Here is a 21,374-nt window from a genome sequence, read left to right as displayed (position 1 = left end):
AATATCCCAAAAGAGCCTTAGACCCCCCTCCCGGCAGAGTCAAATAACCGTCGGACCCCCCCCCCCCCAAAAAAAAAAAACTCAATTAGATGATACATACATGTACGTGGACTTTCTGTTGAAGTAGGGAATTCAAAAAAATACAAACTTGTATTTTATTCCAAATCAGTGCGTGGGTATTAGTGCGTCGTATTTCTAAATTTTGTTCTTTATGTCAATTTGTACTATGATAATTTTCATCACTGTTCCAAATAAGATTTATTTATACATCAATACATCATTTTTCATATAGCCGCAGGACACAATTTGTTTATTGTTTACAAACTAATGTATAAGGTTTCCTACTAATCTGTTCGGGTATAAACATTTATGAAATTAAAAAACGTTAAAGCTGCTTGGTCCGATTTTTTTGTTATTACAGTATCAAATAATTTTCCATACAAACCATATATCTTAAAAAGTTATTGATGACTTTTCCCTACCAGCAAAATCGGTCCCCTTTCAAAGTTGGAAATATTCAAAGTAAATAAAAATAATTCTTTTTGGGCAAACGAAAAAACAAACCAAAATGCATCATGGGAATGTTTAGTTAAAGGAACCGTATAGTTTCGTCCCTCGAATGATTGGGGTGATTCAACCCGCATGCTATGCATCGATTGTAAACAAAGCAAACTTCAGAAATATTAGCGAACAAAACGTACACATCTTTATTTGTAATTTGCCTGAACATTACCCCTTTATTTATAGCGATGTCAAAAGTTCTAACACAGCCATACCCGTCTCGACGTCAGGGGTGAATTTTATCCTGAGGCGAAGTAACGCAATAATCTACTATGTCGTTTGTTTTCTTAACACATTTTGTACATAATTTTTTTCCTTGAAATTTGGCTTAATTGACTGAAAAAAACTACTGCAAATGTGTATTATTATACATAAACTTAGCATAACCATCGTTTAAAAGCGTGCACAAAATTTGATATAAAATTGGACAAAGCAGCTTTATTGTATGCATATTTTTTTGCATATTTTAAATTAAAGTTGTAAGACCCATAGTATCTGGTTGACTCGCCATAGACTTTCCGCCATGACGTTAATTGGTTGGCACGGTACATTTTTTTTTATACAATTCATTGTAGCCAAGGGATGCATGTCTTCGGAACTCTGTAACTAGAATTTCCTCAGTTCCCATTCAGCACAAATACCTTTAATTCACTCTTTATAAGGCCAATCACCAATTCTGAAGAAAATTACTAGTCAAAACCTGTAAAATTCTCTACATACTCGTTTATATGAGATGTTTACCCTATCATATTTTGCTAATTTTTCATGATTTTTTTTTAGCTTTTTAAACCTCCCTCAGCTAATTCCCTGCAGAGGATTGACCTTCCCATATCCGTACTGCGTGCATGTTGTACTATCACATATCAGAAACTTACCGGTGTATAGTTTATAATGTCCCATCTACGTACTTTTCGTGTTATTTTACCTTCCGTCTGTAACTTGCAATTTCACTGTGTAAAGTCAACACAACAGTCATAGCCGTAGGTTTTGCATTTTACTTCTGATTCTCATGTACCTAACATATGGGGCCTACATATTGTATATCAATTTCAACAAGAGACACCCTTCTAACTAATGATTATCATTAAAAATCATTTCATGAATTTTAGCAACACTCAAAAGCCTTCAAGTAGAGCAACTCTCAATTTTACAAAAATTTTGACTGGGTACTTTATCCGAAATTGTCCCTTGCTACCTTAGTCAAACCGCGTTCATCGACACCTGTACTGGAATGTTCTGCGCATCAAAACTGAAATCGCATACTATAGAATTGTTCCATTTTATTACTAACTTTTTTGTATGAACCAAATAAGTCCTCTCTAAACTATCTGCTCGTCCTAAACTGTTCGCCATGATCTATTAGTCAACCCGCGTTCTTGGTTACCCCGCTCTTAAAAGTTCTATCTCAATATCTCACGAGAGGTTTTGCTTTGCAGGCGTTCTATACATCAAAACTAAAATCGCGCATTCAATAAACCATTTACCTTATCTTTTTTATTTAACGTTTGTCAAATCTAAACTTGTATGTGTACTTTTAGTAAGTTTCCAGAAAATATATACTCTTTACGTAATCATAAAATATTTTTTTCATTGCAAGCATATATTTTGATGCAAACTCCCACTGATTGTTAATTGGATCAGCCAAAGCGTGTCCACCACCTTACTCTCAGCGTTGTAATTTCTGGTTGGTTTATCGAAAATGCATGTAGGTTTTCAATTTATTTTAGAATAATTATTTATCAGGTAAAAATCAATTATAGCTTACGGACATCATCACACGTGTAGAAACACCAAAGGTGTAATAAGCAAGTACTCTGGTGCAGGCAGTTTTTTTTAGTTCATTTGCAAATTGTCTTAATTTATAAGTATAGATTGTTGCTTGGTAAGTGTAATATTTGATAAAAAAAAAAGAAGCAGATCAAATAAACGTAGGTTAATAAAATATGTAAAGTATTTAAAGATAAAAGTATAACTAATGTGCAGTTTACCAATTACAACTACAATCAGCTGTTAAAACTGTTAAAGTATCGACACGATGCAAACGAAATACATTTAAATATAGTTCCAGCCTAAAAAAAACTGATATAAAAACACAATTTTGCTTGATATTTGTCTAAAAATAACAAGTAGTACAACACAGTCTGCTCTCTTTCAAAATTGTCCTTTCCAAACACCCAAAAATCAATTAAATCAAGTTTTTTGGTAAGAAACCATAAAGAAGAAAAAATAAGTAACGAGGAAACATCAACTAACATTACCTGCGCTTTAGCTGTCATAACAAAAATGATATTCATAAGACTCTATATATTTTCATATTATTGGGACTCAAGAATAATGCATGCAATCATATATGAATAAAAATATCATTCAAAACATTGTATTACTTAACAAACCTTTTGAATGTTCTCTCTAGTTTGACTTCCCTTAAAATGACATACTATCTCATTTTACGAGGCGATATTGCGCAAAGTAACCAATCGCTGGAGAGCTGATAAAGGCACCTATGAGAGAATCGTACCTATCGCAATTAGGTAAGGAAAACGAAACCTTGGACTTAGTTCTTTTACACGGACAAGTCAGTGAGGACGAATTTGAAAAATCAAAAAGGGTTTTAATTTTATATTCCAAAATACAGTGTTATAGTGTTCTTGTCTATTCAATACGTATAGCATATTCTTTAATTTAGCATATTTCATTTAATCTTGTTATGCTTACTACCACGCTTTTTTTAACAACGTTGTTCCATTTGAAAAGTTATAGTTAACCATAACCCCTCCCTCCCCCCCCCCCCCCCAAAAAATGGATCTTTAAATGTATTTGATATGAAACGCGTCAACTGCCATATATTAATATAAAAATATTTATGCTGATACCTTGACATGATGATACTTTGCCGTAACACGCTGTATCTTCATAATATTCATATCAACTAAGCATTAAGAAACTGATTATTTATTATGCAGATAGAAGACAGAAAGGCTGAATCTACACAATTGAATTTGTAATGGCGTAATCTTATAGTTAAACCAAATCAATGTTTTGTTTTGATAAATACTAGTCATTATTTTAAGTATCATCTAAAAGGACAAAGTATCGGCGTTTGATGCATATTTGATATTTGACAGGTTTTTGTGTATATTAACAAATTTAAAAAAGACCTTACGCAATAATTATAGATAGGTTAATTTAAAATAAATGGGGTGAGCAGTATCCTTCTTATCAAAACATATCGTATAGCTGCGGCGTTTGTAGTACAATAACGTAATCTGACAATTGTCATTTTAATAATAATTAGCTCATAAGTTAGGAGGTATTCTAATACTCTGCTTTCATGGTTATTCTATACTATGTTACATACTAAGTAATGCTTTGACTCATTTGTAGTTTACCATGTAAAGCTTTGCAAAATATAAATATTTGCTGAAACAAAGATAAAAAAATTAATTAAAATCTCCTTTGAAAGTCACCCTTTCTTGTTTGTGATGAGATGTACGTGCCTCGTAGAAACTGTACGTGAGTTTTGAATAAAATCATTTACACATTTTATTTGTATTTCTGGACGAATAAATCTTTAAATGTAGAAATCGATATATTGCTAGACAATCAAGAACAAGGATAAAGCATTGATAAGACTGTTTCAAAACACGGGAAGGATTATTTTGTCATTGAATCTTATCTTGATAAATGGCCACGCATTATAAGATTATTGAAACTGCACCAGGAAGTGATCGGGAACTGGCGTTATCTTAGTATCCATTACTGAACTTCGAAAATTGCTGGTAAAAGCTGCGTAGAATAAAAACTAACAAAACAAAATACATGTGCAACATACTTTATAAAAAACAAATCAGTCGACTAGAGTATTGCATATATAGAGCAAATATTAAGTTACTGAACAACAACAAACAATTTGTTATCAAATATTTTATTTGTGAAAACAAGCTATCTTAAACAATAAATGCTTTTTGTTGTCATGCAGGTATAAATATAGTGTGTTCTTCAGAAATCAAAGTACTGAAGTACTGACGGGAGTTGATTTTATCGATTATTATTTATCTTAAAATCAACGATATGTTATTTTGCTTGGCATGTAGTTTATAATCTCTATTTGAATTACGCACATTTCCGACAAGAATTTCTAGAAAACTCTTATGAATCATGTTGTGTAATATTTAAAAATAGATTTGATTTCATCAAACTATGTATCGTTATTCGAAATATTTCAAAAAGTGTATGGATCCAACCAATAATGAACTCTAGTCTCGTTCAACCAGATGCTCGACTGTCTCCGTTTATCTCCGACAAGTAAGATATCAGGTCACGTGATAGCTTGATGATGCAACCTCTAAATATAGACTGACTCTCTGCTTGTCGGAGATGTACGGAGACAGCCGATGGTTGAACGAGACTATATTGAACTCTGGCGTAGGAATACATACGACTGCAAAAAACTTCTAAATTGTTCGTACTATTTAAAATCTGACTATTTCTAAGGTATTTATAAATAAGTTTCCTTAAAAAATGCTTCAGCGTACATTACATTCGAATTTATCGATTATTTTCAAGAACTAACTCTTGTCAGCGGCGATGATTTGTGCTTAGGTCCAAACACTGTTTCAGTTTCGGTTTGCCAGAGTAACTGTATAGGAGAGTAGATTAAAAAATCAACTCGCAAAAAATGTGTCATTTTCTCTGCTATAATATTACATTCATAAATGTGTGAAACACTAACAAAGCATTTTTTTTGTGTATATTATTTAATTTACATCCATCTCTGAATCATACAATTCAGCTTTTCATTGAAAGTAAGATATTAATATATCAGAAAAAACTGAATCACAGTGTGTAAGACAATTTTTTCTGGCAGTGCAAGGATATAGTTAAAGGCCCCTGCTCCTTTACTTAATACGTTTATTTTGCAAAGAGGTGAAGGACTAAAGATAAAACCAGGAGGTCTTAAGTGTGTATATAAAGATACCTTTTAGACGGAGGCTCTATGAGCCTCCTCTATTGCTTCCGGTCAGCTTGCATGTGACGTCGATAATGAACTTGGTGGATTCGGCGGACACCACCTAGCGGCAAAATTTGCAATGTTTGTTTAGGATTCATATTTCAACATTATTATTGAAATGAATATCTTATTTGCGAAAACAAAATATACATTAAACAGAACTATACATATGGCAATTAATAAACATAATTTCTCTAGTAAGTTTTTGGTCCATACGTTAAATTCCCAGCAAGTATGAATATGCATGAGTTTAAGAATATTGATGATGTTTTTGGTTCACAAGCAATGGTGTGTAATCATATAGTGGCTATTTATACTTTTTATACTGCCTCCTGTTCTTGACGTCAAATAATGAGGCATCGAGTGTTGACCAAAATATTGAATAAATATGAGATTCAATGAATAAACATGGCGTGGTTTTTTTCTGTTTCGTATATTACTTGCACATTAACAATTAATCTCCCGCAGAGACTTTTCTTCCTGTGTATAGCTACTACCCCCCCCCCCCCCCCGCCATCGATCCAATCAACTGATCATTCAACAAATTGAGCCACTGCTATGTGAAGCTGGAATATATTCCCCCGTGTACTGTCAACCGTGATCGCAGTATGGCATATTTTCGTTTAGTTTTACTTTACTTAATTTTTACGATTACTTTCGTTAATGTAAAGCGTTGGCATACCTACTAAACCTAATATAATGACAATGGAACAAATAAATTAAACATCCAGATTTCACACTTTGACACAAAACCCCACAGTCAGTGGGTGCATAGGAAGAGTACCTAGGCCACGTGCGGTGAGGCTCGATTAATCCTGCATGTTTAGCCACCGCTGTGGGAAGTCACTGTGTTTTTGCAAGCTGATAAGAATGCTGCGCGTAAAAAATGAGTAAAACACATTTGACAGAATGTTTAACGCCATGTTTTTTTTTAAAAAGTGAAATACATGGTTATTACAAGATCCTCTGGTATATTATTTTTTAAAATTAGCTTAAAGAGACGCCAAGGCTAAATGAATTCTCCTCATCTTGGTTATTTCCTCTTTTTAAACACAGTTAGATAAAAGAATAGAAGTCGTGCAAGTACTGAAAAATTGAATCTTTTAACTGCAATAAAAGCTTGCAATTGCGTGTTAAAGATTCTTCCGGATTTCAAAGTTTATATCTTTAAAATTTTGTTTACACCAAATGTCTTTAGAAATTCGTAATCTTTTCACCCCCTTGCAGAGAGACACGTTGAAATGTTTACAATCGATGCGCTAAACTGTTAATCAAACGGCTGAGCTAGAAATATTTACTGTTTGGACCGTCTAAAATGATTAATTTAACGGTATATTGTGATTTTCAAATTTTACAAAGAATTATTTGCAATTCATGTAAGGTATGGGAAAACTGTCATTGAATGGCATTTGAGCAATATGAGATGTGGTATCTCTTTAATATACATGTAAATATTTCATCTCAATAATTTTTAGAAACGAGTAGAAATATATTTGATCACTCTCTACAATCGAATCATACATTCTGCAAAAGGAAAAAAACGACAACTTTGCGAGATTGAGATCATGCATGTACTACCCAACATTAGGTGTTTTCAAGCAGGAATGTATTTTTCATATGAAAAAAGTTCGCTGTTCAAGAGTTTTATTGATTACTTATCATAAATGTTAGTATGTATTGTGATTTTCATTTATTATTAATATTTCACATAACAGAAAAATATTTTGTTAGTTGATGCAACTAACAAAATATTTTTTCTGTTTTGTTAAATATTTATTTTTGTGTATTCCAAAAAGAGCACTAATATATAAACAAACTAGTTTTTATCTTCTAGTATAGTATTGTAAACTTTTTAATTGATACTCCAAACCGTCTATAGCTTAAAATTTGAAGAAAAAAAACAACATATATATATTGGGGAGTTGATTTTAACCAACTCTCTTATGCAGTTACTCTGGCAAATCGGATGTGAAACTGTGTTTAGCACAAATCATCGCCGTTGACAATATTTAGTTTTCGAAAAAAATTGATAAATTCGATGGTACGTATTCTGAAGCACTGTTTTTCAAGGTAACATTTTTACAAATACTTTCAAAATAATCGATTTAAATGGTACATACTTGTAATTTAGATAATTTTTGTAGTCGAACTATGTTTTTCTACACCAGAGTTCATTAAGTCTTGTTCAGCCAGACCATTACTGATACCTAGTTTGAATGAATTTATTCTATCTTTGAATATTAAACAATATTATTGATATGGTGTTTCCCGGAAAGCTTAAAGTTGTTGGAAAACCCCGAAAATTCATATTACAATGTATAAAAATGTGCGTCATCCAAATACGGATAATAAACTCTTGTCATGCAAAATTACATTTCGTTGATAATTCGTTGATTTCGTTAAATAAAAACAACTCCTATCAGTACTTCATAACTTTGATTATTAATTTATTATCCCTCAAAATGATGTTTCCGTCTATCAGTACTTTCAGTACTTTGATTATATACCGGAATACGTATGCCAGACATTTTATGCTTCTGATGAATAGTTGTCACTGATAAAGGAATTCATCAAATATCTACACAATTTATAGGAGTACAAATTGGCTAAGCATTTTTCAGTTCCCCTATTTTGAAACAAAATTGTCTGTGAAAAGTAATACATATTTATCAACCTAGGTAAACATTAGAAACGATGAAATTGGGAAAAGAAAAAGAAAATCTGTGATTGATAGTAATGGTGTAGAACGCCATTGTCCCGAATCCCCTACAAAAGCTAGATACTTCCAGTTCCAATGACAGTGATCTATCACTTAACAATTTGAGCTCTATATTAAAAACCATTGAAAAATCGGGGAATGTGGAAAAAGTGAAGAAAACGGTGAAAATTATTTTCGACAATCAAATCTAGTACTTGAAAGTTTCCAGTCAAAAGTAACCCAAATGAATAACGAAATCCAAGATCTTAAAAAAAGACTAGATGACATGGAACAGTATTCAAGGCATCTTCGCTAGCCAAGGTTTCCTGATCCGCACCGCTTCTCACAAACCCTTGGTATATCGTGCTATCAAAAATCGGGATTTTTCCCCTGAATTTTGATTGGGGTTTATTAAAACTGTTCGACCAATCAAAAAATGCAAAGCATATCTGATTCAGTCAAGAATGTTTTCCTACTGTTTATTCACGAGTGACTCTAACACGAATAGCTCAAAATCCTTATTTTTCTAGCCTTCATGATGCATGTATCATTCAATGGTGCAATAACAAGTTCAGTTCACCAGATTGTTTATCAACAGAGGCAAGTACTCGTAGATTAAGGCAACTGTTTACCGCTTCCAGTCTTTCATTTTTCGAATGAATTCAATCTTTATGTCATATTTTACAATATTCCTATTTATTGAATACTCGTGGCATTAAAACGTTCTTACAACTTGTCAATATCAATGTTTATAGAGACTGCCATTTCTGCACCAGGTACGTTGAATTACGGCATCTTTCATCATTTGCAGATTTGGCTGATTTAAAAATAGGATAGGAGATCACGTGACGAAAAAAAATCCCGACTATTGATAGCAAGATATGCCAAGGGTTTGTGAGATGCGGTACAAGAAAACCTTGGCTAGCGAAGATGTATTCAAGGAGAAATTGTCTGAAAATTGCAGGAAAACGAAGGCGAAAATACTTACAAAGCAGAACACAATGCCATAAACGGCTTTATTCTTAAAGATGCACAAATTAAGTGAAACCTGTCCACAACTGAGAGGTCCCTACGTGTTGGGCCACAGAGAGGAAACCCGTGGGAATATCATTGTCAAATTCCAAAGATATCGTGATAGTATTTGCATATCGGAAGCTCCAGGATGAAACGATCGATGTCGTTCACACGAGTTATCGATACGATGGTTTTGTCTAGAAGTTTGGCTTTTATGCAGCCATCAGCAGTCCACGCGTTTTAAATGGTTTTGACCTTAGCCAGCCTTTACGTGCACACAGCAGCAAATAGTTTGAATCTGTGTCGAGTAGGGGCAGTACTGATGTAAATTTTGCTGTTATTTGAAGGGTTGCAATTGTAACTTTTAAAGTTTCGCTTGTCTATAAATATATATATATATATATATATTGAATTCCTTGCGAACACAGTTTAAAATTGTCTAATGTTACATGATGTCACTTTACAAATGTTTATATATTGTAATTCATTGGTATCAATCAAAGAATAAACGTCTGCAAACTGCATGTCACATGCTTCGATTACATAATAAAGAATTGTAAGCTCTGTTTGTCACTTACAATTCATCTTTTAATATTCAAATATGTGGGGTTTTTTTAAAACTGTCTTCAGCATGGGTCGAAACAGTAAGAAATAAAAATAATTCTATTGTTTGTAGCTTAGCTTGTGACCACTGAGGCAGTGCATTATGAAAATAATATGCAATTTTTTTATAACGGAATACAACCACATGAAAACTTATGAAAAAATTGCAGAAAAATATTAAAACAAACAAAATTTGAACCTATTTATATTAGTTTATTTATTTACTATAAAAATCATTACATAATAATTATAATTAACAATTATACCAAGTTAGTGTTTGTGAAATCGCCAAGGAGTGTTCATTGACAGAATTATTTTATATCACAGTATAACTAAACACTTATTGGCAATCTTCATAACATTTTCGTTTCTTTTTTATGTTAATAATATTGATATTTGATAAAGATTATTCCTAGATTTATTTATTTAATCTTTTTTATTCATTGTCCTTATATAATTTCATAGAATGAAAAAAATGTTTAACGCTAAACACATTTCTTGTATTTTTAGCACAGTATAAAAGCAAAAGTAAATTCAGTTCCAATCTTCTTAGTAAGCCTAAAAGAAGAAACAAAAGTAAAATGGAAATATCTGATCATGGCTTTAAATAACAAAAAGAACTGAATCAAACTTCAGGTAGAATGTTATCCAATAATCAGTGAAGTTAAATACAATGATATCTGAATGATTCATTTCCTTTTTTACATAAATACTCACACGATACATGCCAGGGTCAAGATTCGGTCTTTTGACAGGGAACTATATTACAAATAAAAAATAAAAAATAAATAGTGAATTAAAACAAAATATATTCAATTACAGGGGAAACATAAGGATATTTATATATTTACTTAGGATAAAAATAAACTCCGCAAATGATAAAAACAATTATATTTTGAATGTTAAAAATTTTTAGTTGTGGTGTTATTTTTCACTTTGAGAACACACAAGATTGATTTGGCACTTGTGACCTTTTTAATTCACTTTAGTTTTTTTTAAGAATTGTCTGAATCATGGTTGCTCAAGTTATAGATTGTTAACTTTAGATAAACGTGTACCTCGTCGTCAGCTTCAAATCTCCTGTCTTTGTGATAGTCCGCTGCAAAATTGGGATTCATACGCCCTACCATATAAAATCATCAGTAAAGAAAAAACGCTTCATATATATTAATAACAAATACATGAACAAAATAATCTCGAAACCTTTACTTTAAAACAACAGGATTTTATATCAATTGAAACCAAGAGGATTTTGAAATACATCAATGAACTGTACTTTAATAAGGACCAACAATTTAAAAAAAATATGTGGTGAAACCAGGGATGGGGTATTCATAATCAATAATCGAAATCAGCTGTAATCGATTACGAGTTGCTGAGTAATCATGAGTAATCAGTAATTGTTCATTTTTCTTATAACAAGTAATCGATTATCATGATAAAAAACCTGTAATCATGATTTATTTTAGATTACTTTAATACTTTTATGATAACAACAATAAAAAAAAAATGCTCAAAATCATAATTCATAAGAAATGTTAGGTAAATAAGGTTCAATTCTAGGTATGATTTATTTCAGTAAGGAATGAGTGCAAGTACGTGTTTCAGGTTTGTGTTCAGTCTGTAATACGTGTAGTGTTTTGAGTCAGTAAGTTCACATTTTTAATTCAAACATTGTGAAAAACAATTCATATCAGTAGCTGAATATAACACCAAAACTGTATTATTAGTGTATAAAGAATTAAGATTTTAAAAATCATTGAACTAAATAACTATACAGTATTATACACTGAAAATTTCTTTGAAATGCATTTGCAAATTTCAGGTAAAAAGCAAACTATTGTCTTGTGCCTAAACGGGAACACACCTAAAATTATACATTCAATTATGTGTAAACATTTTTTTCTGTTTAATATATTTAATTAAAATTGTGTCTTATTTGGTGGATAAATAATGTCCTTTTCTCTTTAGATCACAGAGATATTTACGCAAATCAAAAAGATGGTAAATGATGCTAAAGTGATAATAATTTCAGAATGGATACTAGTGTCGAAAATGCATTTTCTTTCCATAACATTAAACATCTAAACTCAAGATAAAAACCAGAGAAAAGGCCCACTTAATACTGGTAATGTAACCAAAAGTAATCATAAGTACTCATGATTAAAAGAAGGGAAAATTATATAATGTAATTGATTACTTCTAAAATAATATGTAATCAGCTTGTAATCGATAACGTTTAAACCCCAAAGTAATTCTAGTTTAATCAATTACTTTCGAAAGTAATCGACCACATCCCTGGGTGAAACCTCTTTAAATTTCAAAATTCATTTTTAGGATGCCCTTTCCTTCTGTATCCTTACTAATGTAATATAGTTGTATGGGTGAAAATATAAACACCGGAACTATTGTATGAAAAATGTTACATCGATCATGCAATTGATTAGTTACAAGTTCTTTTACCTTTATTTTTTCTTGAAATGTTTAACGACAGCTCCATACAAAGTACATACCTTTTTATGTAACTATTAAATTGTTCTTACCCATATCAGTGTAGCGGCTATCATACATTGATTGTGAGTCTATGAAGTCATATTCACTTGAAGGTGAGTGTTTGGGTCGTGGAATCTTCCCTGCGAGCATCACAGGGAGCTTTTCGCTGTAACGAGTATATACACTATCTACATACTGTTGTTTTGGCATACATTCAAATAATAAAATGACCTGCCAGTTTATTTTTATTATATATTCGTTAAGTCTACAGCTCTACCGTACTTTCAGAAAAAATCTTTTATTTATTACACTGGTAGACATAATGTCATCCTGAGGTTTGAGCAATTCGTAGACTAAATAGGTTTTATTTTCTTTTAATTTTTTGTTTTAATATTCTTGCATATTTTTCTGCGGTATGAGTCTATTCATATAAGACTGTTTGTATTATTGATAGGTTACTAACTCGTGGCCGGATTTGTCTTTGAGTTTCCGAGCCTTCCTCTGGTACCGCTTCCACAGAATGATAATCACAATTGCCGCTATCAAAAGGGGAACGCCCACTCCAACCGAGATTATGATGATAACGAGATCTGAACGAGAACAGCAATTTTTAAGATATGGCAAAAATTAATGTCAATTAAAAAATGGATGAAATATTTCTAAATATCATGAATAAATTGTTCAGTGAATAATGGAACAACAAATTAACTATTTACCGGAAGAGTCATCCAATCTGTAAAAAGGAAGAAAAATAGTTTTAAAAAATCTAAACATAAGACTAAATTTTGTGCACAAGATGTATTATGATAAGATTTATCTAAATTTTAATTTGATTTTAGTTTTATTTCAACTAATAAAGGTAATAAAATTCAAAGATCCGTTTCTAAGAAATGATGGCACAAACAGAACTCTCACGGTTATCTAAATCATGGGCATGTGACATTTCATGTATTACTTATACAGTGCAAATTTATTCCTCTATTTAGCTATACACCAGGTACATATCGCCACCATCCTAAATTTATAATGGAAAGTCAAATCAGTTGTGATTTTGCTTAGAACTCATTGGTAAAATAATTTTGCTACTCTCTTTTCTTCTGATCGGCATTTAAGTTAACTACCGAATTAATTAAAATAGCGCATAACATCTGTCATTAATAAAAAGAACCACCCCTGATATGCGATAAATGGCTAAAGGGAGGACGGAAGTTTACATTTTTGCGACATACTTTGAGTAATTAATTCTATATATATGTAGCACCAATACTGATAATCAAAAGGCGTCGAGTTTAAAATCAACATACAAATAAAAATCATAGAAGTCGGCAATACAAAAATTCAAATATAACGTTCAGCACACAAAATTTATATAAACATGTTATAAAGTGAAATATTAACAGTAACACACGATGCAGGGGAATGTCATATACATAGAGATGTAAACCCCGGTATTCTTTTTACAATTGAAGCAGTAGCGACAGAATAAGGGACAATTTTCATAAATTAATTAAGCATCGGAGTGTTTTAGGTGACTTGGTAGAAACCAAAATATTAAATGACCGACAAGCAAGACGGAGTGGATGAAAAATATTATTGAGTTTTATACGTAAACTGATGTGATAGTTTTAAAGAAATCAAGATGGTGGTGATCTGTGCCTTGTGTATTACTATAAACCAATTTTTATTTGTGACGACTTTATTTCGCGATTTACTGAAGATAAACTGGCTTTTGACGACTATTTTCGAGACCAAGCCTTATCTAGACCCGTTTCGTAATTAAAACCATCACACGGAGTAGTATTTATACATTTGTTGGGACATTTAAAATCAGAATGCTTGACACATGGATTTGCAATTTTAAAAGCAAGTGTCAAAATTGAGTTATCATTTGAAGGAAAGAATTGATATTGTTTGATGTACACCCTTTCCAAAACTGTGAAATTCTCTAATTTTACTTTCATTTTTTCAATACAGACGAAATTTGCCGGAGAACGACCTGACTTTACGCTACGAAATTTTTACAGGAGAGAGACAATTTGATGACATTTCATTCAAGAGGTCCCTCGTTGCTAAACGAAAAAAGGACCGGGGCTATGTACCCTATCATTAACATTGCCGCCTACGGAAAATGCATTAGTGGACTATACCCATATGTATGCTTAAAAGACAATGAAAGTAACGAAAAGCAACAAAAAAAATCAACCCCATTTTCAATCTACAATACTTACACACACTCTGCCTCGTTTGAAGAGTCTTTACAGTGGTACCCAGAAGGACATTCGTAAAATGTATTCAGCAAATTACAAGGCGACGGAGTGGTTGTAAAAGCTACAGTATAAGGAAACAATTAACCATACTTTAGTGGGATTACAACACGATTAAACGCAAAACTCATTACCATGAAAAGGCGGAATTGAACCTCTTATTAAATAATATTTGAAGGATTGAATTTGGATTGCTCACTAGTTGATGATCCATTATTATCCACCATAGTTATTCCGATGACACGAGCTTCTTGCTGCAAAATCTTAAAGTTGTGTTCCCCCTTTAGAATTTTCAACATACTGTTTGCCACGCCAACTTCAAACTTGATTTTGTTCGATTTCGTTTTGACTCCTACGATTTCATAGTCCACAAAAATACTTCCTAATCTACCAAGGGAACAGCAATATTAAACAAACCCAATTCAACAATACCTTAAACAACTTTTTCAATATTTTTACTTTTGTATAGTGTATTAATTAACCTTCCGATCTCCTCTAATGAAAAAAGCAACATATTTACCTAATTGACAACACGCGGAGAGTTGAAAATCCTGGAAAACCTTTGTGGAATTCCGTTATCTGTTTTTAAAATGAAAATTGTTGACAAATATACGTTTTCATTAACAGAACTTGTTTTTAATGGCAGTTTTTATATCTGATACACCTCATAGTCAATGTTTACCGTCTTTTCGATGTCGCCTCGCCATTTTGTACTATTTTGTAAGAAGTCTTCTCTTGAAGCATTTACGCCAAATCTTATCTCCACTTTCACTTTGACATCTGTCGCATCTATACAGAATACGATTAAAAATTAGTTTTTGTTTTCTTTTACTTTTTTCGTAATCATTGCTAAGAAAAGTGGTGAGAAATATATTGAATAATTATATGTACGCCACTCGTTTACTTACTGATATGAATCGGTGGTTGCGGACCTGTAAACATCAATATTATTCAAGATTCACTATTACTTAATAAAGATATACATTTATTCAAAATAATCCGAAACGGACATTTGTATAAGATAAATAAAAATTGACTTTCTAAAAGTACATACGAATACAGCTTGTGAGATTGTTTCCTCCGTAAAGACATTGGCAGTGAGATGAGCCCGGGTCGTTGACACAGACCTGATGTAGACTTGTGTTACACGTTCTAATTCCCTCCTCACACTCGTCCACGTCCTGTGAACAGGTATCACCGGTCCATCCTGTCTTACAGTGACAACTACCGGTAACAGCGTCACATGTGTCACTATTGTTCTTTTCACATTTACAGTCTTCAAAACATTGCTCGCCATAGGTAAACGGAGGACAGACTGAAAAATAAACAACATGTTGAAATTACAGTGATCGATAAAACAACTTTAAATGCAAATCATTTTCGTTATTGAACAATCGTATCTTTGATACTTTTACCCAATACCAATGAAAAAAAAATTGGTTTATATTCAAAGCACTTCGGTTTAGAAATCAACGCTCTTTTAACTGATACATGGAAGACAATGAGTAACTCAAATTGCTAGTGCTACTTAAAGCGTGGTATTTCAAAGCCTTTATATACATAAACATACATGTAATACGAAATGTCAAATTAAAATACACAACCTGTACAATCGTAGCCGTCTCCGTACGTTCCTATATGACAGCTACACCTGAAGCTCCCGTCTGTATCAGTACATGTGGCGTTCAGGGAACAGTTGTGGGTGTTTTCGTGACATTCGTCAATATCTAGTGAAAGATTCAAATTTTGAGGATGAGTATAAAAATTTAAACACATTATATAAATCAAGCAATAAAATGTAAAATTATCGCAACATTCTTATTTCCACTCGAACAACCAAGTTAGCATTTTGTTCTGCAATGTTTGAATATTTCATCAACATGATGATGCACAATACTTTTAGGTAATTTGTTTTAATATTTTTCACAGACACATTGAATCTACATTGAATTAAACAGAAGCTCGTAAATACAACTAAACAAGAGATTTTGTGAAAGACTAATGTCCCCTTCTCTTTGACATACATTATAAGGTGCACAAATTTTTTATGGGCAGTTTACATTAGGGTGGTATGCATGTAAATGAAATTGATCATGGTCATCTACCGTTACTTTCTGAGATGCATCAACCTGTCAAGTATGATATGTCCAAGTTAACGAACTGTTGACATTAATCCCATGTAACTCAAATCAAGAGCATTCAATAAATAGTCTTCTTTGTCTCACGTTCTTTGTTTTCAAGATATATCGGTAATTAATTTGTGCAGGCTTTTTTGCATAGGTAATGAACGTAAAACAAATAATTGGAATTTTTCTAATCCCAAGGGGCATAACTCTGTCACAAATTGCTCTATCGTACCCAAAACATAGTTTGACTAAGATATTTTACATAACACATTTTATTTCACTATGTGCAACTTATGCGAAGAAAAAAAAAGAAAGAAAAATTGCAAATAATCGGAATTTGTTTCAGTGCAAGGTGCAGAACTTTGTCAAAAACTGCTCGATAGTACCAAAAACAGACATTGACCTAGATATCCTTATGATAAATATGAATACTAAATTTTATTGCAGCATGTCCAACCTTGGCGAGAGAAATAAACGGAAACTGTTGGTGGACCGACCAACCAACCGACAGACATAGCGATATGCCCTTCTATCTTTGAAAGGGGGGTACATAAATGTAAAAAGTAAAGTCCTTTATATTCAAACATTTGCTTCTTTTACATTTTGTGTCATATTGTAATAATATATTTCGCTCAACATATAAACGTTACACACTCTCGCAATCTCTCAGTGTCGTGGCGTTCAATCGGTAACCGTCACTGCATGAACACTTGAAGCTTCCAGGCCAGTTGGAACATTTACTGCACCGAGCTTTAGCGCATTCATCAATATCAACACAGTCCTTGGAATTAATCAGTTCATACCCAGCTTTACACCCACACAAGTAACTGCCGTTTGTATTACTACATAGCTGGTGGCATATGTGTGGTTCTTGACACTCATCAATATCTACATAAAAAGAAAAAAGATAAATGAAATTGAAGACAAATTTGGTATGAAATTATACGATAAAGCGTGAGGTCCTAAGAAAGATAAACATTCTCAATTTATTTCGAAATATTTTACGACAAACAATTCATTTTACAACTCAACAATTGGCATAAACAACTTATTAAAAAAGTATCAAATACATCTGTGCTTTATTTCTTTCTTTAATGAGAGCCAAGTATTATCATACACACCTTCACAATTTCGTGAACTGTTTTTGAACCCTAGGACACAATTACACCGGAAGGACCCTGGTGTGTTGAGGCAGACCTCGTGTTCCCCTGTACACGGACTGCTGTTACACTCGTTGATGTCTTCCTCACACGTCTCTCCCCTCCAACCGGAACTACAGACACACCCCTTGATGTTGTTACACTCCTTGGATCCTCGCCCACATCTGCATTGTGTCTCACAGTTTTCTCCGTAAAACCCCGGGTTACATACTGAATGTTGCATATCAAAGAATATTAAGTTTGAGTGCCCGTTTATACAATCATTTAAAACAATAAAATATATCACTCAATATTATGAAGAAAATCCTGCGCTAGTTTAACAATAAAATGAATTAACATAATTTTTACCTGTACAACTCTTGCCATCGTTTCCCAGTCGGTATCCAACATCGCATGAACAAGTAAACGAACCTTTCTTATTGGTACAGTTATAGTCACAAGTTGATGTATTAAGGCATTCGTTTACGTCTATAATCAAATGCATGTACGATTTAATCAAATATTTCTCAGTTCAATAAAAGTTTTACTCAAAATTAAGTTTTCATTCGGATTTAATTGATCAAATTTATAGAAATATAAAGTTTTTCACTAAGTTCAATAAGGTATGGTTTTGATTTACTAATGAAATTTTGAAACAAGTTTCTAAACATGAAAAAACATGAAAAAAATACTTCATTTAAAAATTAATATGTTTTAGTGATTAGGGACATTAAATATCTCATATATAACGAATTATTTTTTATACTTTTTTAGGAACAATGAAATTAAACTTATTGAAAAAATGATACCTATACAGGACCCGTCGCTTTGAACTTCGTAGCCACTCTCACAGAAACACACTCCTTTATTGTCGTTGATCTTCTTACACCCATACGTACAGTTCAGGTTTGGATACGAAGAGCAGGAGTTTTTGTCTAGTTAACAAGTCAAACATTTAAGAAGGATAAGTGTTTATAAATATGAAATAGTCTTATCCAGCGTTACGTTTTATATTAATTCATACGCGATGAAAACAGAGTTCCCATTTACACATAAAAATTACAAATTGTTAAATTAAACAATGGTTAAATACCTATTTCACAGGTAATACGATCTTCTTTCAGAAGAAATCCATAATAACACAGACAATTGTAACTGCCAGGCAAATTTTGGCAGGCTTGGGAACATTTATGTATACCAAGGTGGCATTCGTCTATATCTATTTAATAAATTGACATACAATGATATTGAGTGATAGATCGGAAATATGTTGAAATAACGAAATATGTTTATCAAGGTTAGTATACAAACACTGAATTTTCTATATAGCATCGTTAAAGTATTACCTTTACAGTGTGAACCCTGCCCTTGGAATCCTGGTTTGCACTCACAACTGTAGTTACCGAACGAATTCACACACTCTGTGGTCTCTTGGGGACAGTTATTCAAGGCATCATCTCCGCACTCATCGATATCTTTTCATATGATAGAAAAATAATTATTATCTTCATTCTCTTTTGAAGGTTCTCCGATCCTCAGCCTCAAAGTATTTTTTTTTCATCATAAAAGTGTTAAATAGCTTAGCGTAATATTAACAGTTAACGACTTATTATTTTTTTTTTTTAAATAAAAGGCAGATTTATGGTACGAATTTAAAAAAGTCAGGATTATTTATAGCTATAGAACATCACCGAGGATCGGAGATCGTTAAGGTTTAATCTGTTATTTAAGACATATTTAACAAAATCGATACATAAGGATTTATATTTAAGTTAATCGACTTTTATTTTATCATTTTTATTATGTGTAAAGTTTTAGAAATTGGAAGGTCATCAGTTAGAGAAAAAGACACCTTCACAGGTATTCTCAACAAGTTGCAATCCTTCTCCACAAACACAACGATAGGACCCCTCGTTGTTGACACAGACCCTCTGTATGCCACATATATTGGGATTTTCCTGACACTCGTCAATATCTTCGTCACAGTTCTTCCCGGTCCACCCCGACAGGCAGACACATCCACTGACGGAATCACACCTGTCAACACCTGGGCCACATTCACACACCTGGCTACAGTTTACTCCGTAATTTGGCAACTCACACCCTGCAATACAATGTGACGAAAACCGGTACCACTATCATTATTAGAATATGTTGCAGCACAATACATGTAATAGTTTTCATTTTTCTATGAACAAAATAGAGGTCTTAAAAATATTATTTAAACATACAGATAAAAATATATTATATACTGTATTTTTAAAGTAATCAGAAACGTCATAGGACATAAACTTTACTTAACAATAATGACAAACAAAACTAATAAATGTGTGTTTTTTTATTCCACCTAAAAACATAACGTGGAGTTCATGGCCCAGTGGTCATAGAACTTAGGCCAGTAAACCAAAGCTTGCTTGTTCAAACCTGTGGTCACTTGATGTGCAAGAAGAAAAGGCACTTTATTTTTATTGTATCAGTCCAGCTTGGGTACTGGCTTATGCTGGGATTTAAACTGCCATAGACTGGTGTTCCATCCAAGGGGAGTAAATGACTCTCATCTGCTTAGCACCATGGTAACCGAAAATAAACTCCCGCCTTATGCACTGTCATGGCTAGAAAAAGAATATAACCTAACATTAACTAAAAAATCAGAAGACATACTGGAGCACGTTGTTTTGTCCTCCTCAAGAGAGTATCCAGGACGACAAGTACATTGGAATGATCCGTTAAGGTTGGTACATTCCTGGTCACATGGAGTCGTAGCCAGACTGCATTCATCAATATCTGTAAATTTCATTGACATCGTTAATGAAAATCAAATTTTGAAAAGGGGTAACAAAAATATCCAACACTTTTAAATTCATCCCGAAATAATGTTATGTGTGGTCACAACTGTTTCCGGATGAATTTCGTCATGAAGTTTTTCATTATATTCTCCCTTACTACGTTCGTCCGAATATAAAACAATAAAGCACTAAATGAATAAAAACAATAAGTATTACATAGGTTCGCTGCTCGATAGCATTTAATTTATTTTATACATAAACACATATTACCAATTATCTGTCAGCCCCAAATCAGTGCATTCCATATTATCTGCCATTTTACCTTAGATCACAACTAGCAAGCGAGCTTAGAGTGCCACGCAATCGCATGGTCCTACTACTTATTTTACCTGATCACGTGACCCGAAACCTATTCGAGTACGTATGAAAACCTATCACGCACATAATTCTAATTATATACCGGTGTGTGATATTTTAGTTACACAATCTTTTTGTTTTAAAAAATGTGAAATATGTTATTGACCTGTACAGTTGATTCCATTGGCAGTTAATGTGTAACCGGAAGGGCAAATGCATTGGGTCACTCCGTCTATTTTACTGCATGAGTATTCACATTTTTTCTCAAAATTCTTACAGATATCAGCATCTGAAATTTATATAAAATATTATGTATTTTGAA

General features: G+C 32.6%; 1 protein-coding gene across 2 annotated transcripts in view; it reads right to left on the bottom strand.

Moving 5' to 3' along the window:
- The window catches only part of LOC105320587 (uncharacterized), an 87,257-nt gene that overhangs the window by 51,923 nt on the left and 13,960 nt on the right, over nucleotides 1-21,374 (bottom strand). Inside the window, exons 25-46 of one of the 2 annotated variants that reach the window (XM_034447187.2) lie at nucleotides 21,219-21,341; nucleotides 20,571-20,693; nucleotides 19,762-20,013; nucleotides 19,256-19,384; nucleotides 19,003-19,128; nucleotides 18,719-18,844; nucleotides 18,279-18,398; nucleotides 17,892-18,140; nucleotides 17,425-17,658; nucleotides 16,249-16,371; nucleotides 15,699-15,959; nucleotides 15,553-15,576; nucleotides 15,327-15,433; nucleotides 15,165-15,223; nucleotides 14,844-15,031; nucleotides 14,609-14,708; nucleotides 13,097-13,113; nucleotides 12,844-12,970; nucleotides 12,431-12,546; nucleotides 10,946-11,010; nucleotides 10,605-10,646; nucleotides 10,093-10,445 (exon numbers count right to left, since the gene is read on the bottom strand). In XM_034447187.2, coding sequence (XP_034303078.2) covers nucleotides 10,437-10,445; nucleotides 10,605-10,646; nucleotides 10,946-11,010; nucleotides 12,431-12,546; nucleotides 12,844-12,970; nucleotides 13,097-13,113; nucleotides 14,609-14,708; nucleotides 14,844-15,031; nucleotides 15,165-15,223; nucleotides 15,327-15,433; nucleotides 15,553-15,576; nucleotides 15,699-15,959; nucleotides 16,249-16,371; nucleotides 17,425-17,658; nucleotides 17,892-18,140; nucleotides 18,279-18,398; nucleotides 18,719-18,844; nucleotides 19,003-19,128; nucleotides 19,256-19,384; nucleotides 19,762-20,013; nucleotides 20,571-20,693; nucleotides 21,219-21,341 — 2,720 coding nt within the window. In that variant the 3' untranslated portion in view covers nucleotides 10,093-10,436. Of the gene's footprint in view, nucleotides 1-10,092; nucleotides 10,446-10,604; nucleotides 10,647-10,945; nucleotides 11,011-12,430; nucleotides 12,547-12,843; nucleotides 12,971-13,096; nucleotides 13,114-14,608; nucleotides 14,709-14,843; nucleotides 15,032-15,164; nucleotides 15,224-15,326; nucleotides 15,434-15,552; nucleotides 15,577-15,698; nucleotides 15,960-16,248; nucleotides 16,372-17,424; nucleotides 17,659-17,891; nucleotides 18,141-18,278; nucleotides 18,399-18,718; nucleotides 18,845-19,002; nucleotides 19,129-19,255; nucleotides 19,385-19,761; nucleotides 20,014-20,570; nucleotides 20,694-21,218; nucleotides 21,342-21,374 lie in introns of those variants that run through there. The other variant, XM_066086388.1, reaches the window with a different exon arrangement.

This window comes from Magallana gigas, chromosome 5 (genome assembly GCF_963853765.1).
Source record: "Magallana gigas chromosome 5, xbMagGiga1.1, whole genome shotgun sequence".
NCBI classification, from domain to species: Eukaryota; Metazoa; Mollusca; class Bivalvia; order Ostreida; family Ostreidae; genus Magallana; species Magallana gigas.
The sequence above is the reverse complement of the archived record's forward strand: the minus strand, read 5'-3'. Positions and strand labels throughout refer to the sequence as shown.